General features: G+C 41.3%; 1 protein-coding gene across 1 annotated transcript; it reads left to right on the top strand.

Annotated features, from left to right (window-relative positions):
• The first annotated feature begins 1809 nt into the window (after window positions 1-1809).
• acap1 (ArfGAP with coiled-coil, ankyrin repeat and PH domains 1) lies at window positions 1810-21445 on the top strand. Its single transcript, XM_071459377.1, has 23 exons — window positions 1810-1951; window positions 4732-4789; window positions 7629-7748; window positions 8067-8120; window positions 8307-8365; window positions 9274-9457; window positions 9914-9958; window positions 10141-10236; window positions 12054-12128; window positions 12269-12381; window positions 12578-12629; window positions 12769-12869; window positions 13024-13135; window positions 13308-13516; window positions 13629-13698; window positions 13877-13971; window positions 15972-16165; window positions 16508-16558; window positions 16815-16990; window positions 17535-17644; window positions 18822-18932; window positions 19011-19072; window positions 20701-21445. Exons 1-23 carry the CDS (start codon window positions 1899-1901, stop codon window positions 20796-20798), a joined length of 2298 nt encoding a protein of 765 aa, XP_071315478.1. The 5' UTR covers window positions 1810-1898; the 3' UTR covers window positions 20799-21445.
• The last annotated feature ends 79 nt before the right edge of the window (window positions 21446-21524 follow it).

Here is a 21524-nt window from a genome sequence, read left to right as displayed (position 1 = left end):
TTGACACATCATACGAGGACTAAGTAAGTCCAAAGTTTTACTAAATATGTCATCATTTTGAATTACTGTCTTGTAATTTTGCCGTCTGATTTAGCTGGTCATAGTTTTGACTTCGTAGCTCATGTTTTGATTTAGCTGGTCATAGTTTTGAGGTGGTGTCTCATATTTTTTGACTTATCTCATATAAGTCAGTCATACTTCTGACTTCACATGTCATACTGAGCCATAGTTTTGATTCGCGTCTCTTTTTTTTCACTCACCACTTACTTGGTACTGCATAATTCTCATTCACTATCTCATAACTTCTAAATAAGTCATAATTTTTATTCAGTACATCACAGTTTTGGCTTAGTGTCTCCTATTGTTGACTTTTGACGAATGCCAAATTAGACCACACAGTATTTTTGACTGATAGCATGGTCACAAATTCTTGCTGTGACTTAGCTGAAAAATATGACAGACTACATGTTGGTGCCGAACAGATCATAGTTCATCAACTTCTAGTGTGAGAGGCTTATCACTGGCAGATCACAAGGTGCCAGGGACCAACTTTAGGGAGCAGGAATGTAAACACAGAGTGGAGTCCAAAGCGGTGTGTATGAAACAAAATGGGGCAGGGGTGTTGTTGTCATTGCTCCACCTTTCCTCTGTTTTTCACAGTTCCACTCAGCAGCATGAGAACCAACAACATCATCATCCCTCTTTCCCCCAGCACACGTTTACAGCTGTATGTGGCCAACATTTCATGTTTTAACTCACTATTTCATGATCATCACTTCAAATTTTGATGTAGTATTCAATAATTTTAACTAATTATCAACAATCTGACTAATTTTTTAATTTGGAAGTCATTATTTACCCTCAGTATTTCACATTTTAAATTTTATTATGACATATTTTTAACATAGTATCTCATACATTTGATTTAGTAAGTCCCACAATTTTGACAGTTTTGTCTTTTTTTTTTAAAATACATCAATATTCATCTATTTCCTCTTTCTTTTCTTGGCAGACATGAGCTTCCATACAAGGTACGCAAGGTGGACGTCTTACAGTGCCTCCTCTTTGCATCTAAAAAGAAAAAAAACAGACAGTTGCCAGACAAGAATACACACCCAGTCCTCAGCATGACAATCTCACAGTTCAATGAAAGGAGTGGAAACAGCAAGTGGAGAAACCAAACGAGGGAGATAAGCATGTCCAGCTGTGTGGAGCCATGATATCAAGTGTCAGAGCCAAATTATAGCTCATCAAATCCCGTGTTTTTTTACATGATGCAACGCAGAGGATTCAGCCTTCAAGTGAGCAGAGACCATCGAGTATTACTTCTCATTTTGTGCAGTTTCCTACTTCAAAACCGCAACTTGCCGTGAGTAAGAAACCCGGAAGTACTGAGAAGAGCGATGGGGGGTTGGACCTCTTGAGTGTGTGTGTGTGTGAGTGTGTGTGTGTGAGTGGAAAGAGAGAGAGAGAGAGAGAGAGAGAGAGAGCTACTCCAGTACGCACCCGTGGGAATAAGTTCACATCCAATCCACAGGCTGCCAACTGATTCAGTCTTACTCATTTGGGAATATCGATCCGATTGGATCAATACGGAGACTTGGCGCTCCCTGCAGCATCTCGCCTTTTCTCTGCCGGATAAGATGGTAATAACGCAGCCAGCGGCCCCTGCCTTCATTCATAAGTGGTGACAAGTCGTCCTCTGGCTCGGATGTGCGGCAGGTCGGACGAACAGGACGAGCTGTGGGAGGAATACAAAGCATAAGAAAAAAAAGTCCTGCAAGAGCCATGAGTCAGGCTGAGGAGTTTTAGTCTCTCCCTGCTGTCCACCGCCACCTAAAGCGAGGGCTCAGAAACATTTGCAGCAGTTTGTGTGAGAGCTGAAGTCAAACGGAGGGATGACAGTCAAGCTGGACTTTGAGGAGTGTCTGAAAGACTCTCCACGCTTCAGGTAAGAGTCTCACCTGTTTCACTGGCGGAGTCAATGAAGTAGTGGTTGAACCATGACTTCTAGCAGCGAATAACCCTTTAAAATCATGTTGTTTTTTTTAATCTATAGTTTAAAATATGGCTAAAATAGGTGGATACAACCTATTCTATTTATAAAACAATATGTACTTGGGTTTACCTTTAATTGAATTCACATTTACAGGCGTGTATAGTGGTATCATCTTGTTTCTGTGGCTTTTTCAGACCCCAAAAACATTCATTTCAATCATTAGTTCCTCAGGGTCTGAGGTCAAGTCGTGTCATTGTAGGGGCAGGGGTTGGGGGTTGAATGAAAGGAATGAGACGTGCAATCTTGCAGGGCTGAAGACACTGATCTCTGGTCTGATAAAGTCTGATGTGCCACAGGAAGCTTCCATTAACCCTGGAAATTCAGTGTTGTCATTCAGCCTGTTTAAGCAGAGCCTCGTCCATGATGGCTGCAACTTATAGTGAAGCATGGGTGTTGGAAACATTGATTTCCGTTTCTTTTGTCAAACTCACACAAACATTCCTCATATCACCCATGCATGCACTGCGTGATAGTTTACTTTAAAGCACATTTAAGAGGTTTCACTGTGCGTGCCAGCTGTGGCATACGATCGATTTACTTTCAACACCGAATCGGCATCTTGTGCAAGCGAAAGGGAAGTGTCGCCGAGTTGGTTTTGCAAGCAGCTCAAGAGAATCTGACAGAGCTTGGGTGTGCCCTGGTAGTTTTTGGCAGGCCGCCTGAGGCACAGTGGCTGGTGTCGTCTCCTCCAGCTGATTTGGCATGTTCCAGTCCTGACTCTCGGCCTCCTGTTCTCCCCGTCCCTCGCTGTTGCCCGTGTTGAATTTATGAGGCTTGCACAGTGGTGGAAAGTTTGAGCTGAGGCAGCTGCGGCAGCGGGGTCTCATGTCAGGCCGAGGGAAGGAACAATGGAAAGAGAAGGGAAGGAGGGAGAGGGAAGGCCCAAGCTATCACACATGCAAACACAGTCAATCAGACAAAAAAAAAAACAAAAAAATAAAACAGGGAGAATGAGGGAAAACCAAGGACTTAAAACTGTACTGACAGCGCGGGACAGCCACTCAAATGTGCTGCCTCCTGTTGCTAGGTAACGATGGGGTAGGAGGGCAACAGGAAGTGAGGCGAGATGTGCTGAGGTGATCAGCAGGAGAGACAGGAAGTGTGTTTTCTGTGGGGAGAACCACGGCGGAAACTCAGCCTTAGCTCTGTCTCAATTTGCTCTCTCGCTCTCTGTCTCCGGTGCATCCGAAAAACAGCGACGCTCATTCAGGGAGAAATGAAAAGGAGGTGTCTCTTTAACGAAAGAATCTTTTTATCCGCCTCTTCTTGGCCTTCTTTTCATCCTTCCCTCTCTTTTCTTGCCCTCTCTCTGTGGCTGACTTGTCATTTGGTCATGTTACAAGAAGGCATGACATCAGGCTTTGATTCAAACATCCCCGCACGAACAAACACAGAAACACAAACAGTTACTGTCCGTCCAGTCCCTCCTCTCTCTTCTCTCTCCACTCAGTCTCGCCTCGTTTTTTTTGTTTTTTTTTTTCTTCCCCTGTCTGGCTTTCTTTCTCTGTCTCTCTGTACTGTTGGTGGAAGGGAGCGGAAACCACATGGTTGAGCTGTGTGTATGTGAGGAGACAAGAGGCAGAAAAGAGATACTGACTTTCACACCAAAAAAAAAAAGGCAAACTAGCAACGGACAGTACGTCTGAGGCCCTTTTGTGCACATGTGTGAGATGCCAAAAAGCAAAACTTAATCAATCTGATTCTCTGGAGTAAAAAAGACTGGCTGTTTTGTCTGCAGGCCCACACAAGCTCCGTTTAAACCCACAGAGATCCATTTCAAGCTCTACTCAAGGTCATAAAGTCGCTAAAAATACCAAATATGTCAAGCTCAGTTACAGTGAAGCGAGCATAAAAGGATGCACATGACTTGAAATATGTGGCGTACTGAATCACAGTAACGCTGCAGCTTCATTCAAGCATCGAAACAACACAACAAACAGTGTTGTATGAAAGGTATTTTAACTTGTGGAATTTTTGAAGAGTTGCAACAGATCGATTGATCTGTTGATTGGTTTTTTTTTAATGAATTGATTCATTCATTTTATCCATCAATTGGTTAATTTAAAAGGGACAGTTTACAATTAATAAACAAGAAAGTAAAGAAAACAAAGAAAGTAAAGGTATCATACATACATATTGTTATGCCACGTTGTTGGCTTTAATTTAAAACGTGCAACAGACAGGAAATGCAAAGCAATGACATGGGGATATTCATGCGAATAGAAATCTGTTCTAAACTAAACATTTAGTCCATAAAAAGTTGGCAGAAGCTGAGGTGGCATCTTTAACTCGCTTGTTTTATCCAGTCGACAGTTTTAACCAAGAGATTTTTCATTTTCTGTCATGTAAACAAGAGAAAAGCAGCATTTGGGAAGCTGAAGCCAATTAATGTTTGCCACATGTGCTTGATGATAAATTACTTAAACATTTAAATGTTAATCAGAATCATCCATTGATTTCCTGTCTATTGTCTCAGAGATTAATGGACTAATCTTTTCAGCACTGAAATCGCTCTGACGTCTTCCAAACTCACCACGTTTGGCACTGATCTCTCTCCATAAAATGTAACAGGAATATTAGCACTCTGGGGTTCATGTGTTGCTGTAAGTGAATTTGTAGCGACCTTTGACACCAAGATCCTGTGTGTGACTCTGTGCGTTTGCCTGTTTCAGAGCGGATATCGAGGTCGTCCAAAACGACGTGAGCGAACTCGAGACACGATTAGACAAGGTGAGATACATCAACCTTTACACCTACACCCACTCTCTAACACCATCCTGAGCCACTGCTGTCCAACACACACAAACAAACAAACGCACATACAGGTATCAGTTGTTGGAAACATGCTCCTCGTGTGAGGAGGCAGTGAAGTGAGAGGTGGGTGGCGGTGGTTTAGGTGCATTTCACCTGAAATTGAGCAGGAAGTAGCTTCAGGTGCGGCTTCCCCATCGCATTGTCCTGCAGCAGAGAGAACTACAGCTTGTTCTGCTTTGATGCGATAAAGTCATATTCCCTGTTGTGTATTTGTGTTTCATGTTGAGGTTTCATATCTATTCAATTCAGAGGTCACATGCTGCGTTTCTGTTCCCTGATGATACAGAATAAACTGTAATAAATTTGGATGCCGTGCCACTCTGTGCTGTTTATGACGCTGCAGCGCAGGTTTCCGTCTGTTTCATAATTTATCAGAAAACAAGAAAACATGGGTGCATGGAAATAAACTGTAAGTCCTAAACAAAGCATTTGGTTTATTTAACTTTCACTGCAAAGCCTCACACATTTCATGTGAGTGATTAGTGTGTGGCAGCAGGGAGATGTAGTGATTTAGAAAAACTGGACTAACTGGGTTCAAGCCCTTCAGGCAACTTTTATCTCCTGCTGTGCAAAAAACTGACTCTGAACCGGCTCCAGTGTTGAACTCTGACCTTATTGTCAAAGAAACAGAGAGACGTTTCCCAGCTTGCATGAGTACCGTTAAAACTGTAAAATTAGATAAAGAAAATTAATCCTGTTTTTTCTGTCCTGCTGCCATGCTGCACTGTATCATGCGGTAACAAGCCTGATCTGAGGACAGATTAAAACGTAACATTTGAATACATTTCTTCCTGTTGCCCGAAATGTAAAAGTCAACAGTTGGAAGTAAAAGTCCTGCACTCAAAATGTTCAAAATGCCACTTTTGTAAATGTTTTATTAGCAAAATGTTTTAATAGCAAAGTCTATTTAAAGTATTCAACATGCAGAGCTATACTGAGCATACTGAGTTATATTAATACATTTGATATTACTGATGTATTAAAAGTATCATTTTAATGTTAGCTAGTTCTATTTTATATACTGTTGGGTTGTTTAATTTATAGCAGTATGTCCTATTTTATAAGATAAGTACAATATTAACTTTTATAAAGTACTGGAATAGTATAAAGTATAAAGGATGGAAATAGAAATACTCATGTAAAAGACTGTTTATTTGGTGCCTGTTAGCGCCTGTTAACTTTAAACTGCAGCCTTCAAAAGCTGTGTAAAAGCTGAGCCTACAGTTGAATCAACACCTCTCTGAAACAGTCTCAACAAAAACTGAACAGTATAATCTAATGAAGGGAGGATTTATTGCAGGACTATTGTATTGAAGTGGAGGAGCATCTCTGCTGCCTGGTAGAGAGTGATGGTATCAACAGGCCGTTACCATCGCTGACAGTTGTCTGCTGCGGCCTGTCACATATGCAAATGTAGAATCAGATAAGATAAACTATAAGCTCCTTTTTTTTTTTTTCCTCCTGTTTTCAATTATTTCCAAATAACGGTGTCACCAAGCTCAGTGTGGCAATGGAGTCTAAATTATAAACACAGATTCGCAAAGCTAACTGTGGAACGACCGAAGTGACGTAACCACTGTGGACTCAAATGTCGTCTTCTAAGATAATGTGGCACAATGATAGCACAGGAAGAGGAGAGTCAAAAAGTCAGTTTAGTGACTCAGAGATGTGAGTTGCACAACAATATCTGCAGTTTGCTAACATTAGCTAACATTAGCCACCACAAGCCGCTGGCGGTAGAAGGCCAAGTGAGACTGAGGCCGACTGGATTGATTAACTGTGTTCGATTGCCTCAAAATGTAAATATTCACTTGTAAGAGGAAGAATATGAAATTAGTTCTTTCAAAAGACGCGGTGTGGCCTTAAACACTGCGTCCATGCTCACAGTCCTGAAGAGAGGCCTAATCAGGCACGATACATGAAACACCTGTGTGTTTAGGCTGCAGTTTAGGCTTTTTATTTTGCTCAGGTCAAGTTTAGTCAATATTTTTTGTTGTAGGGTCAAATTTTATGGTTATAAGGTTTTAAGCACCTTACTACAGTTAGCTAGCAGCTAGCTTGCGGACACAGTGCAGCATTTAGCAGCTAATGAGTCAGATATTTCCCTCAGGAGTTTGCAGGGACCAAACTGAGCTAAAGGGTGAATATTCAACTTATATATTAGATATTCAACTTACTTTTGTTGGTTGGCCAGTAACACGACTCCAAATGAAAGCTAACGTTGCTCTTTCCTCGCTGGAAGTTAGCTAGCTGGGTGTTAGCAACAACAACTTTAGGAGGTGTTGTTACCTCCATGTTATGTTAGCTTGTTAGCTGCCTCCTTCAAATGGCTAAAATAATCAATGAACATAACTTTTTTTTTTTTTTTACTGTAAATTACAGTTTAGAGTTCAAACTGTAATAGTAATATGTGCAGTCATTTTGTATCTCTTAAAATATGTGAAATATCTGGAGTCAGTACATATTCCCAAAATCCAGTCTGTAAAATCTGCTCTGCTGCAGTTTAAAGAACTCTGGTCAGTATTTAACAGAGGTTATTATATTCACTATTCACAGTGATTACTTTCAATTGGAGTATCTTCTCACTCTTGACTGTTTCATTGCTTTAATATGAGCTCTCCTGGAATAACTCCTCATTATGTTTAATTATTCATACTGATTATGACCGGCCGTTAATCGCCTCAAGTGCTTCTATTTGAAGTATCCAGGATGAGTGTGATGCTTGACTGTAGTGTTGCGTGTCTGTGTCCTGCAGCTTGTGAAACAATGCCAGGCCATGCTGGAGGCAGGCAGAGTCTACTGCCAGACCAGCAAGAGCTTCGTCAACGGCCTCCGGGAGCTGGGACCCCAGTGCTCCGGGGACAAGATGATGGCGGTGAGGGGAGCATACCGACATACCAGTCATCAGGGAGTTATTTATACACTCATGTTATCCCTCATGTAGTGTTAAACCGTCATTTCCACACTAAGATTGTGACATATGTATTCAAGGAAAATGTGCTTCAGCGTTTATGAATATCATTTTATTCACCCAAACTGTCAAATACTGAATATTTTATGCACAATTGCATAACTTTTTTTTTTTTTGGAGTGGATTGAATTGAACTTTGGATCAAAAATGGTTGTTATAGATGAAAAACATAAAAAAGAATTAATGAAATGCAGAGTCTGATCTAGGATCTCTGTCCTGCAGGAGTGTTTGGACACATTTTCCAAAAAGTTGTCCGTCATCTTGGAGGCACAGGGGGTGAGTATGTTTGTCTAGGCTTTTGATTTACTGTCTCTGCACACACTTTCCATTGCAGTCATAACGCTTATTTGCTGCAGTATGTGGTCAAGCAGGGGTTGCAGCACGTCGTTGAACGCTTTACATTTGACATTTAACAGTTATAGCAGATTTGTCTCTCTCTTCGTGTCTACTTGTCCCTGCTAGGAAGTGATTGAGACCACACAGAAGACAGTCAAGATAAAGCTGCAGAACTTTGTGAAAGAGTGAGTGCTCTGCTTTTTGTTTTTGGTCCCTCTCTCCCACTAGCAACAGTGTAATTCAGACTGAGTCACTCCCCTGCATGTCTGCCAACCATTAACCAACTGCATGAAAAAAAATATTTGAGGCTTATGATCCTTAATTTCCCTTCTCCTCATACTTTGTCTTGCATTCTGCTCTCGTTAGTGGAAATGATACGGTAGATTAGATGAGAGAGAGGATGTCTGATAGCATGCGACAGTAGGACATTAGCTTAATGTTCAGCCAGTGACACATTCTGAATGTGGTTTGAGCTGCTAGCAGGTCTGCACGTTTCTCATCAAATACTTAATGACATGCACAAATGCTGACACAGTTTTCTTCAAGTAAACTTTACTGAATTTAAATAATATAATACCAGACAAAAACACATGAATAATGCATCACGTAACTGCATTTATCCCCAGTCCCTACCTACTCAGTCTGCCAATGCTTAATGAAAGTCACAGAGATAATATGATTTGGTGCAGTGTTCTACATAGTAATATGACAGAACTTATAATGAGAGCCTATTATAAACATACATAATTTATATGCAAAAGTGAAACAGTGCGTAGAATAAAATGCCAGAAATGTGAAAATAGTTTATAAGGTGCATTGTGCTAGGTGTATAATGAGGAAGAGAAAGGGAAAGTTTTATTGTGGTATTCAAATCTGCCAGTAAATTTTCTGGAAAACATAACCAAACCTTGAAGAACAGCCTCTTATTTCCTTATAAACCTGATACCGTCTATAATGCATCTGTCAGTGCCCCTCCATTACACCGTATCATCAAAACTGTTCTCTAACTAATTTGTCAAATGAGGACTAAATACACACGTGAGCAGAATAATCAAACCAAATTTCCTTCATTTCTACTTTTCTCGTCCTCCAGAGATGTTCGTCGGTTCAAAGATGTGCGCAAAGAGTTTGAGCGCGGCAGTGAAACCCTGGAGGGGGCGCTGGCGAGAAACGCTCAGGCCCCACGGGGGAAGCCACACGAAGTGGAGGAGGCGAGTAATGCTCTGCTCAACGCACGCAAAACCTTTCGGTCTGAGGCCTTGGACTACGTCCTGGAGGTGAGAAAGAACGAATGAAGAAAGATCTGACTTCATATTTTTCTCACTTTATCTCTCATTAATAATTCATCAACTTACACTTATATGTGTGTGCGTGAAAAACGTAGATATGCAGGATCCACTTCAACTTAGACTACATATGTGAGTAAACAAACATGTTATACCAATCAGCCAGAGGAGGTTCGAAGACTTTGTAGCAGGCTGAACAACACTCTCGAAACACATCAAAGCTCCAAAGCAAAAGATTAGGAGAAAAATAACCTGTGGATCCAGGTAGCAAAAACAGCCAGGATAAAATATGCATGAGCGTGTCCTTTGCTGTTTTATATGACAACAAGTTTGCCTCAGAGCTTCCCTCCAGGCTTGTGGTTGTGGCTCCCTGCAGTTTCACTGGCCATTGAGTTTTTGGTTATGGAAACATGAAGTTTATGAAACCACTGCTTCCTTTTGTTTCAGATTAATGTCATTGAGGCCAAGAAGAAGACAGACATTCTGATGGCAGTGAGTTCATATTGACCCATTTTAAGTCCATCTTGTGTTTTTGATTATATATTGTGTCTCTATATTTAAAATGTCTACTGTATTGTGTGTCTTTATGCCTTAGTTTTTTTGCAGGGTTTCTTGAGGGTGTCTTGCTCAAAAAATAAGAGTTCTTGTAATTGCTTTCTCATGCTTCCTGTCAGATGTTGTCACTGATGGAGGCCCAGGCTCAGTTCTTCCAACTAGGCCACCAGTCTCTGTCAGAACTGGACGACTATCGACGAAAACTGAATGAAGAGGTAACTTTTCAAAGAGTGAATACTGTTGTCTCAGTGTGTCCCCGGAGCTGGGAGAGAGGAGAGGCATGCATCCAAGGTTCAGTATAAATGGGGGCTCGAATCACTTTTGGTAAGGGAAGACGAGATGATTAATGGGATAGAGCAGAGGAAAAAACAAAGCTCTGCTACTCACTGTTCTCTTTTTATGTGTTTTTATGTTTTTCAAAACTTTGCCTTTGTCTTGTGAAATGTTTGATAGTGTGCCTCCTCTAGCCTCCAACAATTATTAACATGAAACAATCAGAGTTTTTCCACACAAGCCAGAATCTGTGGAATAACTGCAGTTTGTGGCGCCAATCTACCATAAAAGTTGAAATGTGCAAGTTAAAGAGGAGGAGATGTACGCAAGCTGATGAAATCAATGCAGGTTTCAAACAGGTTTCAGGCAGGAAATGGACTCCAAATGTTTATTTTGGCTGAGGGATGTACAACATATTGGTAAGACATGTTGAATACAACAAAATTATATTGTTGTACAATAAACCACATGGTATGTTTAATGTTAGGATCCAAAAAGTTGTTTGGGTGAATTGCATCAGATGTTTATTCTGCATCTTTCTGGGGAGGTGGAGCTGAGGAATCACAAGTTGACATCACACTTTCATTGTGACAGGAAAAAGTGAGCAACAACAGGAAATATGTCACATGTCTGTGTGTCTGAGTGTGTGTGTGTGTGTGTGTGTGTGTTTCGGGTGGGGGGGGGGGGGGGGGGGGGGGGGGGGTTAGGCCTTCAGTTGTGATGGTTGTGAAGGTTAGGGTAAGAAGATAGGGAATGTATTATGTCAATGATTAAGGTTAGGAATAAGGTTAAGGTGTGTGTGTGTGTGTGTGTGGGTGTGTGTGTTTATTCCTGCTTCTTGACTGTGGAAAAACAATTTTGCACTGTCAACCTTGAACATCAGCAGTTGTCATTATTGAGCGTTTTTTGCTAAATGAAAAGAATTTGAAACAGGAAATGAATGTGTCAGCAATCACTGGCAAAATCAGACCACAGCAAAGCACTTCCTGTTTCAACAGGAAATGACAGGAATTAGAATAAGTAGATGACACAGAGAGATGGAGAGACAATAAGGAATAATACACTAAGCAGACTCTCTACAGGAGAAACCACCATGGCTCTTTCTCTGTTTGGCATAGGATGTTCAACACTTCCGAATTCCTCTGCAGGAGTGATAACCTGCCTCTAACCTGTTGATGTGTCTCCATTTTTGACTTTCTCACACAGTCAAACATGTTGGAGAGGGAAGAAAAAGCAAAAAGAGGAAAATTTTCCCTCTATGCAGAAAAGACAGGATAAAAACTAAATAGGCACAAATAGAAAAATGAGAAACATATGTGCATAAATCAGAGTCCGTGCAGTTATACTTGTTCGGATTTTACAGGTTTTAAGAACAATAATCTGTAAAGAAGAAAAACCTTTCAAGGACTGTCCTTTAATCAGATTTTCATCTTCACTTCTTTTGTTTTTTATCTATGTCCCTGTTGGTTTTATCCCTAGTGTTTGTATTCAGCCTACTGAAGCATCTTTGGGCAAAGCAATGAATCATTGCCTGTTTTATTTGCTGACTCTACTGAAACTGCAAATCAGTAAATGTACCATAAAGTTTAACGCATTATACATGAGAGCTCTTTGAAACTCTTGATGCTGGCATCCTGCAGACAGCTTAATTGAGAGAAATGCACTATGAGAGTTATTATGAGTGGAGTCATATATACATCATTTAAAAAATCAATGGTGGTGTCTGGAGAATGACCTCTCTCTACTTCTGTTTTAACAGCACACTCAGTTTGTCCTAAATTCAGCCAGAGAGAAGAGGGACATGGAGCAGAGACATGCTGCAATCAAGAAAAAGGTAACCTTTAGCGATATCCCATAGAAAATCAATTTCTTAACCAAGATAAAAATCCTGTCACACCTACAACTAAAGTGGTCCAATCCCTTCCTTGTGACTTCACTGACACACAGTAACTTGTCTTTCTAAAATATTTCTAGGATGTGTCCTATGATGACTCCATCATGGATTTCAATGCTGACGCAGCTAATGGGATCGCCATGGAAGGATACCTCTATAAGAGAGCCAGCAACGCCTTCAAGACCTGGAGCAGGTACAGATTCACCCAACTACAGCATCTCAAATGATTTTCTGCCCCCATTGGTCTCACCTGAAAGGGCTCAAATGTCCCAAGTAGTTTCTAAGCTGTGCTGTTTGTGTGCCCACTATTTGTCTTTTCTTTCTGTGCTTAAGCAACAAAGGTTTAATGTTTGACTTTATGACCTTTTCTTTATCTTTCTCTGCTCCAGACGCTGGTTTTCAATTCAGAAAAATCAGCTGGTCTATCAGAAGAAATTCAAGGTATATTTTAAATAAATTCTATTTTTAAAATGCAGAACAAAAACAGAACAAGGAGCTTTATTTAAACACAGATCTGCATGTAGAAGCAAACACCTGCACAGTCTGACCTGCATGTTTCTCCTGTCTGCGTCACTCTCAGGATCAGCCCACGGTTGTCGTGGAGGATTTGCGTCTTTGCACAGTCAAGCCCAGCACTGAAAATGAGAGACGTTTCTGCTTTGAAGTGGTCTCCCCATCAAAGTGAGTTACGTGGTTGAACATGTTCATGTGTTTGTGTATTTCAGTAATGGTGCCTCCTGCAAAGTGGGTTTGTGAGACTTTGTCCATGTCTGTTTCACATGTACTCAGAAATTAGATTATTAAAGTGTGTGTGTGTGTGTGTGTGTGTGTGTAGGTGTTGTCTGTTGCAGGCAGACTCAGAAAGGCAGCAGCAAGCATGGATCAGTGCTGTCCAAAACAGCATCGCCTCAGCCTTTCAGGAGCGCAGAGAGGACCCACACAGCCCAGTGAGAATACACACCTACACACACTCACACACAGACACACACACGCATGTACACAGACATTATCTTCTATATCTGCATTACTCAGTGGGCGTTAAATCCGAGGAGATACAGAGGAAGTTGTATACCTTTGTGCGTGTCCTCATTCCTGTTTATGTGTGTGTGTGCTTATCAGAGACAGCGCTGCAGCTCGGTGTCGACGAGCAGTTTAGCAAGCGGGGGAGGAGGAGGCGCCGATCAGGAGAGCGAGGGCTGCAAGGCGCTGGAGGAGGTTCAGGCGATCCCGGGGAACCGGCAGTGCTGCGACTGCGGAGAGCCCGGTCCTGATTGGGCCTCCATCAACCTGGGCATCACGCTTTGTATTATCTGCTCAGGAATACACAGGTACACACGCACATATACATATGCCTGCACATGCACACACACACACACACACACACACATATACACACGCTTGACTTGAAACGGGAGCTTTAATAGTTTTCCTGTCTCACAGGAGCCTGGGAGTCCATTTCTCCAAAGTCCGCTCCCTCACTCTCGACTCCTGGGAGCCAGAGCTCATTAAGGTAATTTAACCTTTTAACTGCAACAGCTACACAACCTCATTATTGCCTTTTCTGTGTTAACACAAAGTTCCAGGGAGAATAATGATGCATTATGTAATAGTTTACTTTAACTAAACTCTCCAAATAGAGCACTCAACACTGAAATAAATTATTATTTTTGTTTCTGTGCTTTCTCTAGTTGATGTGTGAATTAGGAAACACAGTAATCAATAGGATCTATGAGGCCCGGATCGATGAGATCACCATCAAGAAGCCACATTCCTCCAGTCCCAGGTACAAATAATCAAAACTATCCAGTGTGCAGACATTAAAGGGCCAGTTCACTGATTTTACACATGCCTAGAAAGTACAACTCGGGCTGTGAAAACTTGAGGTTACACATTTATAACAGAAAGTCTGTGTTGAAAGATGTGGACATTTACCAGGCAGGAGGGATCTATGAAAAGATGTTTTCGGATGCATTAGGGGAAATGTAGAACGTAGTGTTTCTTAAGCTTGACCAACAGTAGAGAGTAAAAGTCAGGATATCTCAGCCTCTGTTGCTTCAGTCTTGACCACTTTTATTTCAACATGTCTCTCTGAAGTCTCCTAACTTTATGGAGGTCTAATACTAAATGGGTGGAGTACCCCTTTAAGTCAGGATTATTTGGAAATTAAAGAATGAATGACAAAAAATAAAGGAAAATGCACAGAAGATTTGTAAATTAATTTATTCCACATTATTTATTTACATTTTCATTTACTAGTCTGAGACTTAGCTTGCCTTGAGCTGGATTTTCCCAAAAAATCCTTTTATAATTTATTATCTCAATATGCTAATTGTGAGAATGTCAATCAAACACTTCGTTTGGCTAATCTATGCCACAGCATCAAACTCAATTTGGGTAGCCAAATATAACTTCATAACTGACATCTTCCTTTATTGAAATGTTAGTAGTGGTTTGCCATACCTTGTTGTAATTAGATGTCAGCTTGGTTTGGTTTTTTTGAAAGCAGTGCAGATTGCGATTACACTGCAAGAAGAGCAGCTGATGTAGGAGGCATTAGCAGTGGAGACGGGTCTACCATAGATGGCAAACCAGAGATGCGAGAAACCCATGATGGTTTGATTGATACCCGCCTAAAGTGTATTGAAGGAAAATGGATTTAGCCACACCTTCAGTCACCATACTGATTTAAATCTTTTGTGCATTTTATTCATTTAATCGTGTGTACACATTTATTTAATACTCAGTTTATTTGGGCATTTGAATTGTTTGCCTTTAAATAAGTCATGTTTGGTCCTCCATATATTGAGACAACAATCCACACTTGAACTGCAAATCTTTGGAGGAACTTATTTTCAAATGATGAAGGTTTTCTAGCATCATTTGTTAAGCTGCTACAACACTCAAATTTCAACAGAAACACACCCATCATCTCTTCCTGCTCTTATTTCCATGATGCCTTTACATCAAGGTTAAACTCTGCCTGTGCTCGGCATGTTTTTACACTGACTCAAGACTGACTTGTCACACTCTGATTGTGAGCAGATTGGCTTCTGCGCTACACGACTCAGTGGTTCAGTGGCTGAGTGTTAAAAAATATACTCTCTGCAGAGATCTGTGTGGTTTACAAATGATTATATCAGCAGCCTACAACTCTCTTTAGACTTACTTTTTAACTTCCTCTTCTCTCCTCTCTTGTGTCACAGCAGTCAGGAAGTGCCCCAGGTACATGTTACAGATGGTTGACATTGTGACTAAAATGTCCGGAAACTTGTTGTGAGGCTGCATGCTTTCTGCAGCATGAGCTTTCAGTCTTGTCATTATTTGATTATTTTAGTGTCGCACTGCGCAGTTAATGTTTTATTTTGTAGTCACAAGTTCACAGACCAAATGCTTTATGGCAAACAGCTGATAAACGTGGACTTAAACATATTATAAGTTGTAGAAAGTTTACATTACAGTTGTAAAAATGACACATTGTGCCTTCAACAAACTTTTTTTTAACTGAATTATCTCTTAATTAAAAGATACTCAGTGCCTAAGAGACATGTGTTAAGCATTCATGTTGCACAGCTGTCCAAGCAAGTTATGGAGTCAAACTGAGAGCAAGTGAAGCCAGAAACATACTGACAAACAAAGCCCTGCATGTAGGCTTCTTTTTCTTTTGTTTTGTTCATTGTCTCATTTTGTGAGACTTTCCTGGAGAAATATGAAGTCATCAGCAACATGCACACATTCCTTCTCTCAATCTTTCTGTCTGTCTGATCTGTCATTCCCGTCCCTCAGAGGAGACAAGGAGTCATGGATTCGATCAAAATACGTTGAGAAGAAATTCATCCAAAAGCTGCCAGAGACTGGACGAAACCCCCCGCTGAGGCGATCCAGCGCTAGGAGGAACCGCGCAGGCACGCAGGACCGGACTGTGCAGCGGCCGCCGCTCAAACCCAAACCGAACCGAGCCACTCTGCCTCGGGTCACAGGTAAACCCTGAGAGACAGGAGTCAGGATGGATAAATGGAAATCTGTGGACTGTTAAAGTCTTATAACTCAGCTGGTTTACTCACCTGTTGTCTAGGTCATCACTCGCTCAGTCCTGCTGATGTTAACAAAACAGTAACACACAAACACCAACACAATCCCCAAACTTGGTGATCCAGCAAAAGCTGATAATCCTGAGGACCTACTCTGCTGTATTTATGTGTGTGTGTGTGTGTGTATTTGTGGGTGGGGGTGGGTGGGTGTGTGTGTGCTGTTGTTGTGGCAGTCAGCAGAATAAACCAGTAATCATGGCTCTCTCCCTCTCTCTCTCTCTCTTTCCTCAGGGCTCAGCCCCAGTGACCTTGTCCAAAAGAACAATACAGGCTTTAACAAAGGTGAGATAACACACACACACACACACACACACACACACACACACACACACACACACACACTAATGAACTGACAAAAACAAGCTTGTACAAGGGTACTTAACATGGACTGTCAAACTCCAACATTTGAGGTATTACACCACATTAAAAGTATTACATCAAGTCATAAAAGAGGAAAAAGGTAAAAAAGGTTCAAATATGTGTCAAAACTTAATTTCCCATTTGAAAAAAAGAGAATTGAACTGTCTGCTCCTCTCAGATATGGATGAGGAAGAAGAGGATCTAAGCGGACTTCATCCCGGGGCGCTGTTGTACCGATCAGCCGCCCTGCAGAACTTCCCCGTCATGGCCGACGCTTTGGCTCATGGCGCCGATGTTAACTGGGTCAATGTGGGTGAAGAGTCCAGCACGCCACTGATACAGGCCGTCTCAGCGGTGAGGGAGACCACATCAGATATTACAGGAATATTTATGGTATCCAGAGGATGCCCCCCCCCACCTTTCCTCTAGCAGCACCTGCAGACCTAACATTACAGTGCATGAAAAGCTATGAATCCTATTAACAGTGGTTACCACCTAAATTTGCACTAGTACACAAGCAAAAACCAAAGATGTAGAGACCAATATGCCATGAAATTCACTCAGTCACAGTCATGCTCTCAAGAGCGGGAATTATGTCCATTTTCAAATTCATGTGTGTTCCTGTTGCACCACCCAACAATCAAAATATACTTTGCACTAAAAATATCTCATAATTGGCATGAAATTAGCTGAGCACATTCATGCAGCCAGGGGGATAAACCCTTAGGGTCACCTTAGAATTTTTTAGCCTGACTGTTACTGGTCCAAGAATAACAAGAGAGAGAGTTTTTACTGCAGCCTCTATGTGCCACTGGGAGGGTTTTATCATTTTAGTGCCTTTGTGTTGCCCTGTTTGGGCAAGGTGATAGTATCTCATGTGTTCTCGTGTTTGGACCAGAACGCCCTGGCAGCCTGTGAGTTCCTGCTGCAGAACGGGGCCAACGTCAACCAGGCAGACAGCAACGGGAGAGGACCGCTGCACCACGCCACCATCCTGGGTCACACTGGGTAGGACACACACACACATAAGTAACAGTTCTAATCAAAACAGCCAAAAAATTAGTAGAGGCTCTTCAGATGCAGGAAGAATCAATTTCTTCTGTGCGAATGGTGACACAAAGTGAAAAACTGTGTTTGAGTTCAACTTATAAACCATGTCATTCTGCAGACATACTGTAGCGGCTATCAGACTAACAACAATAACCAGTCAGATACCTGACAATAAAATAAAGAAAAAAAGATACACAACAAAATTACACACTCAGCCTCTGTGAACAACATTTTTATCTTCTGCACTTAAGAGATTGACACAGGTTGGTTTATCACACAGAAATAAAGTGCAGACAAATAAACAGATTACTTCATATACACACACAAAACCTGTTTAAGCCTCCAGGCACGGTGCCCAAAGCCACTAACAGAGTTAAATAGATTCACCCTGTTTTCCCAAATGACATTTGAGTGTTGGCTAAAGTGCGAAATCTCAGCGAGTGTTGAATTAAAATGAAATAAAGAGGCTCCTACAGAGCCCACCAGCACTAATTTAAGACTTTTAATTAGGCCTTTGTTAATTTATTTCATCTTAAAGCATCACAGAGCTGTGTGCAGTTGACTTGATTCGTACTGTAACTGTTTCATTTTAAAACAGTGTCCAGTGCAGCTTTGCAGCAGCATTTCTACCAAGTAACCTTTGCAAAATGAACATGACCATTTGTTGGCAAACGTTTCTGAAAGGAAAGAAAATGTAGATAACACAGTGTTTCACTGTTTATCAGAAAGCTAAGGCTGAATCTGGCTCTAATCTGCTCCGGCCTGAGTCAGATTGGGAGCGCTGCTGTGGTGCACAAATCTGGTTTGAACATAATATTCTCATTCCAGAATAAAGTCTATAAAGTGAATGAGACAAATTTATCTGAGATTTCAGTGGTCCTGGAAGATCCTACGTGTTCTTTTCCCTTTCTGACCAGATAGGTCCAGGAAGTAATAAGCCACAAGAACCTTTGTCCAGGCCTGTTTGCATTTCTACCCCTTCTGAAGAAATTCATGGATTTTGAGATGCAATACTCACACGATCAAACAGCATCACAGAGTCTTTGTGTTGTTTTAAGCATTTACTTGGATACAGGCTACTGAAAGTCAGGATGTGACACTCTCACACTCTTTTAATGTTTCTTTTCTTTTCCAGGTTGGTTTGTCTGTTCCTGAAGCGAGGCGCTGACTACAATGCCAGAGACAAGAACCAGAAAGACCCCATAACCATCGCTGTGGAAAACGCCAACGCCGACATCGTCACCCTGTGAGTGTTTGAGACAACAGAAACCTCTGATGTGACATGTAAACCTTTGACAGCTCTAACTGCTCCTCTCTCTTTCAGCCTGCGGATTGCCAAAATGAACAAGGAGATGCGGGAGATGGACGGAGCATTCGGCCAATCAGGTCACTCAGGGGGGCAGGGATCTGGGGGGATAGTGGGCGGGAGTGGAGGCGGGCTGGCCCACACCAGGAAGAGCCTGCAGGCTATAAAGAACCATATAAGCGGCTGGGCTCTGGGGGGGCAAAATGATTAGTGGGGATAAAAGTCAGCCCTGGATTGGGCTTGTTTTTTTGGCTGTAAGCTACAGGGAAAAAGAAAATGTAGCAAAGTTTTAGTCAAGTTTCCAAGTGAAATCACTGCTTCTGCACCGTCATGTGGTGTTTATCTGCAGAGACATTCCATGGCCTTCCATGTGTATTATTCATGGAAACATGCATCATCACTTCTAAGATTTAAAAAAAAAAAAAAGAGAATTGCCTTTACTGAGGAATCATCAAAACCAGTTCTTGTAAACCAAGAAAGAGCCAGAACACAGGGTACAACAGTAGAAAGTAGAAAGTAGATAAATGAAAACAGGTTTATTGATCAGCAAAGACTGGAAAATGTCTTGTGAAACAAAGAACGGACATCGTGTGAAACTTTCATCCAAGGAGTCCACATGCACTTTGAATTACAAACGCACATCATCCTGCACTTTGAAACCCACAAAATCTCCATATAACTTGTCAATAGAGAGAATTTCATGTGGGTGTTTCCAATGTCACTGTTGTGTAAGTGAGGTTTAAGAATATGTAACTATCTATAACAGACCTATATCAGGCCTGTTTTTCTGATATTGTATATTTGGGATGTTTTTACATACATCGTGTACATGTGCTGATTTTTTTTGTTATATATCTTGATGTTGGTTGGGCTGTTATTTTCAGTCCAGTTTTGTAAGCTACATTCAATGTTGGGTTTGGTTCTCAAGGACGATTTTCTCCTGCTATTCTGTGAATAGTGACGCAGTTTGAGCTTTTACACTGTTTGTATTTGTGGCCCAAGAGCTCTGTGCTGTAGCCCTTGAGCTTAAGGTTAACAGTGGGTTTTGTTTGCAATTTGTCATCTGGCTCCTTTTCAAGCTGCAAAGTCCATTCTTTCATGAATGTCCTCGAGGGTTTTTGTTAAGTTTCTCTGCAGTTTCCAGTGTGAACTGTGTTCAGTTTTCACTCATGAAGGAATGGAAATGTGAGGCTTTTGTCTGCTTGAAACAACTGCTGGTCAGTATTTGACGTGCTGTGCTTTATCGTTGTGTGTCTTTGTTGTGTGCACTCATGTGCCTTTGCCTTCTGCCTGCTGAGATGTCCGGCTGGTCTCAACTGCTTGTGCAGTGTGCCACCTACTGAAAACTAAGAGGTAAAGTGCATGTGCATGCCCTCATGTGTGTTTGTCTGTTCAGTAGCATGCGTCTCGCTTTAGGGCTACAACTCTAAATGTGTTCAGGAAATAGCTGGTGGAGTTTAAGTCGTTAAAATTGAACATTTCCCTGAGAAAATTATGTAGCTCTTGAGGAAAGATGTAATGGTTCAAACACAGCTGTACCTCATTAAAACAGAGGATGTGCCCAGAAAGAAAAAAACATTAAGCAAAGAATTAAAAACCAGACAAGATGGAATTAATTTGACAGCAGACTCTAAAAGTTAACAGCTTGCAATAATCTTTAAAGATGTCCGGCTTTAAGGCTCATGTCTTCTTCTGTGGTCTTTTCCAGGTGATGAAACCTACCAGGACATCTTCAGAGACTTTTCACACATGGCCTCAAACAACCCCGAGAAGCTCAAACGCCGCAGTGCAGACCCCAAATCTTAACCAGCTGCTCCTCAACCTGTTGTACAATGCTGCATTTCACGTCAGCCAGACATACTTGGAGACACATACATGCTAGTATTCAGCTCTCTCTCTCTCTCTCTCTCTCTCTCACTCACACACACACACACACACACATTTTCCCTGGCTACCTGCCACATGGTCAGTCATAGCTCAGCTGGTGTTGACTTCAGAGGGACGAACGCTCCCAACAGTGAATTCTTTGTGCAAACACGTCAGAGCAGAACAATTGTGTCCAAGTGGAAACACTGGAACAGCTTTATGAGACCAGCATGAGGTGTCTTTATGTCTAGCAGAGGGTAACACCATCACTCTGCCAAGATTTCCTAATTAAATCCAGCAAATTTATTGTTTTGTTTTTTTTTTTTAAACCAAAAGGGCCGTGTTTTTATGCTCCTCTGGCATTGTCATTGACTTGATACATGAAAATAAAGTGAAGATGTTTGTTGAAAATGGACATAATTGTGGCAAAAAGTGAAATTTTATATCAATTGAATAGTAATGTATGCAGATTTTTTACATTTGGAATATTTTCAGACACTGTTCATGTCTGTTTTGTTTAACTATGTGAGGTACTTTGAATTTGTATCATGATCAAATAAAAAATGCAAAGCAAAACTTACTTTTAAGTTTTTGTGAGTGTCTAAGTTTTTACAATTTAGAGTGAGGAAATAGTCTGTGTTGATGTTTGAAGTGATGCAGTGGTAT

Source organism: Trachinotus anak, unplaced genomic scaffold, assembly GCF_046630095.1.
Source record: "Trachinotus anak isolate AG129_WGS33_773 ecotype Australia unplaced genomic scaffold, CSIRO_AGI_Tana_v1 ptg000023l, whole genome shotgun sequence".
In the NCBI taxonomy this organism is placed as follows: Eukaryota; Metazoa; Chordata; class Actinopteri; order Carangiformes; family Carangidae; genus Trachinotus; species Trachinotus anak.
The sequence above is the reverse complement of the archived record's forward strand: the minus strand, read 5'-3'. Positions and strand labels throughout refer to the sequence as shown.

Excerpts from the sequence above, each read along its gene's own strand:
- acap1 (XM_071459377.1), top strand. The coding sequence starts at position 1,899 with ATGACAGTCAAGCTGGACTTTGAGGAGTGTCTGAAAGACTCTCCACGC. Across the intron at positions 4,790-7,628 it reads TCGAGACACGATTAGACAAG|CTTGTGAAACAATGCCAGGC; the intron begins GTGAGATACATC and ends TGTGTCCTGCAG. Across the intron at positions 13,136-13,307 it reads GAGAGGACCCACACAGCCCA|AGACAGCGCTGCAGCTCGGT; the intron begins GTGAGAATACAC and ends TGTGCTTATCAG.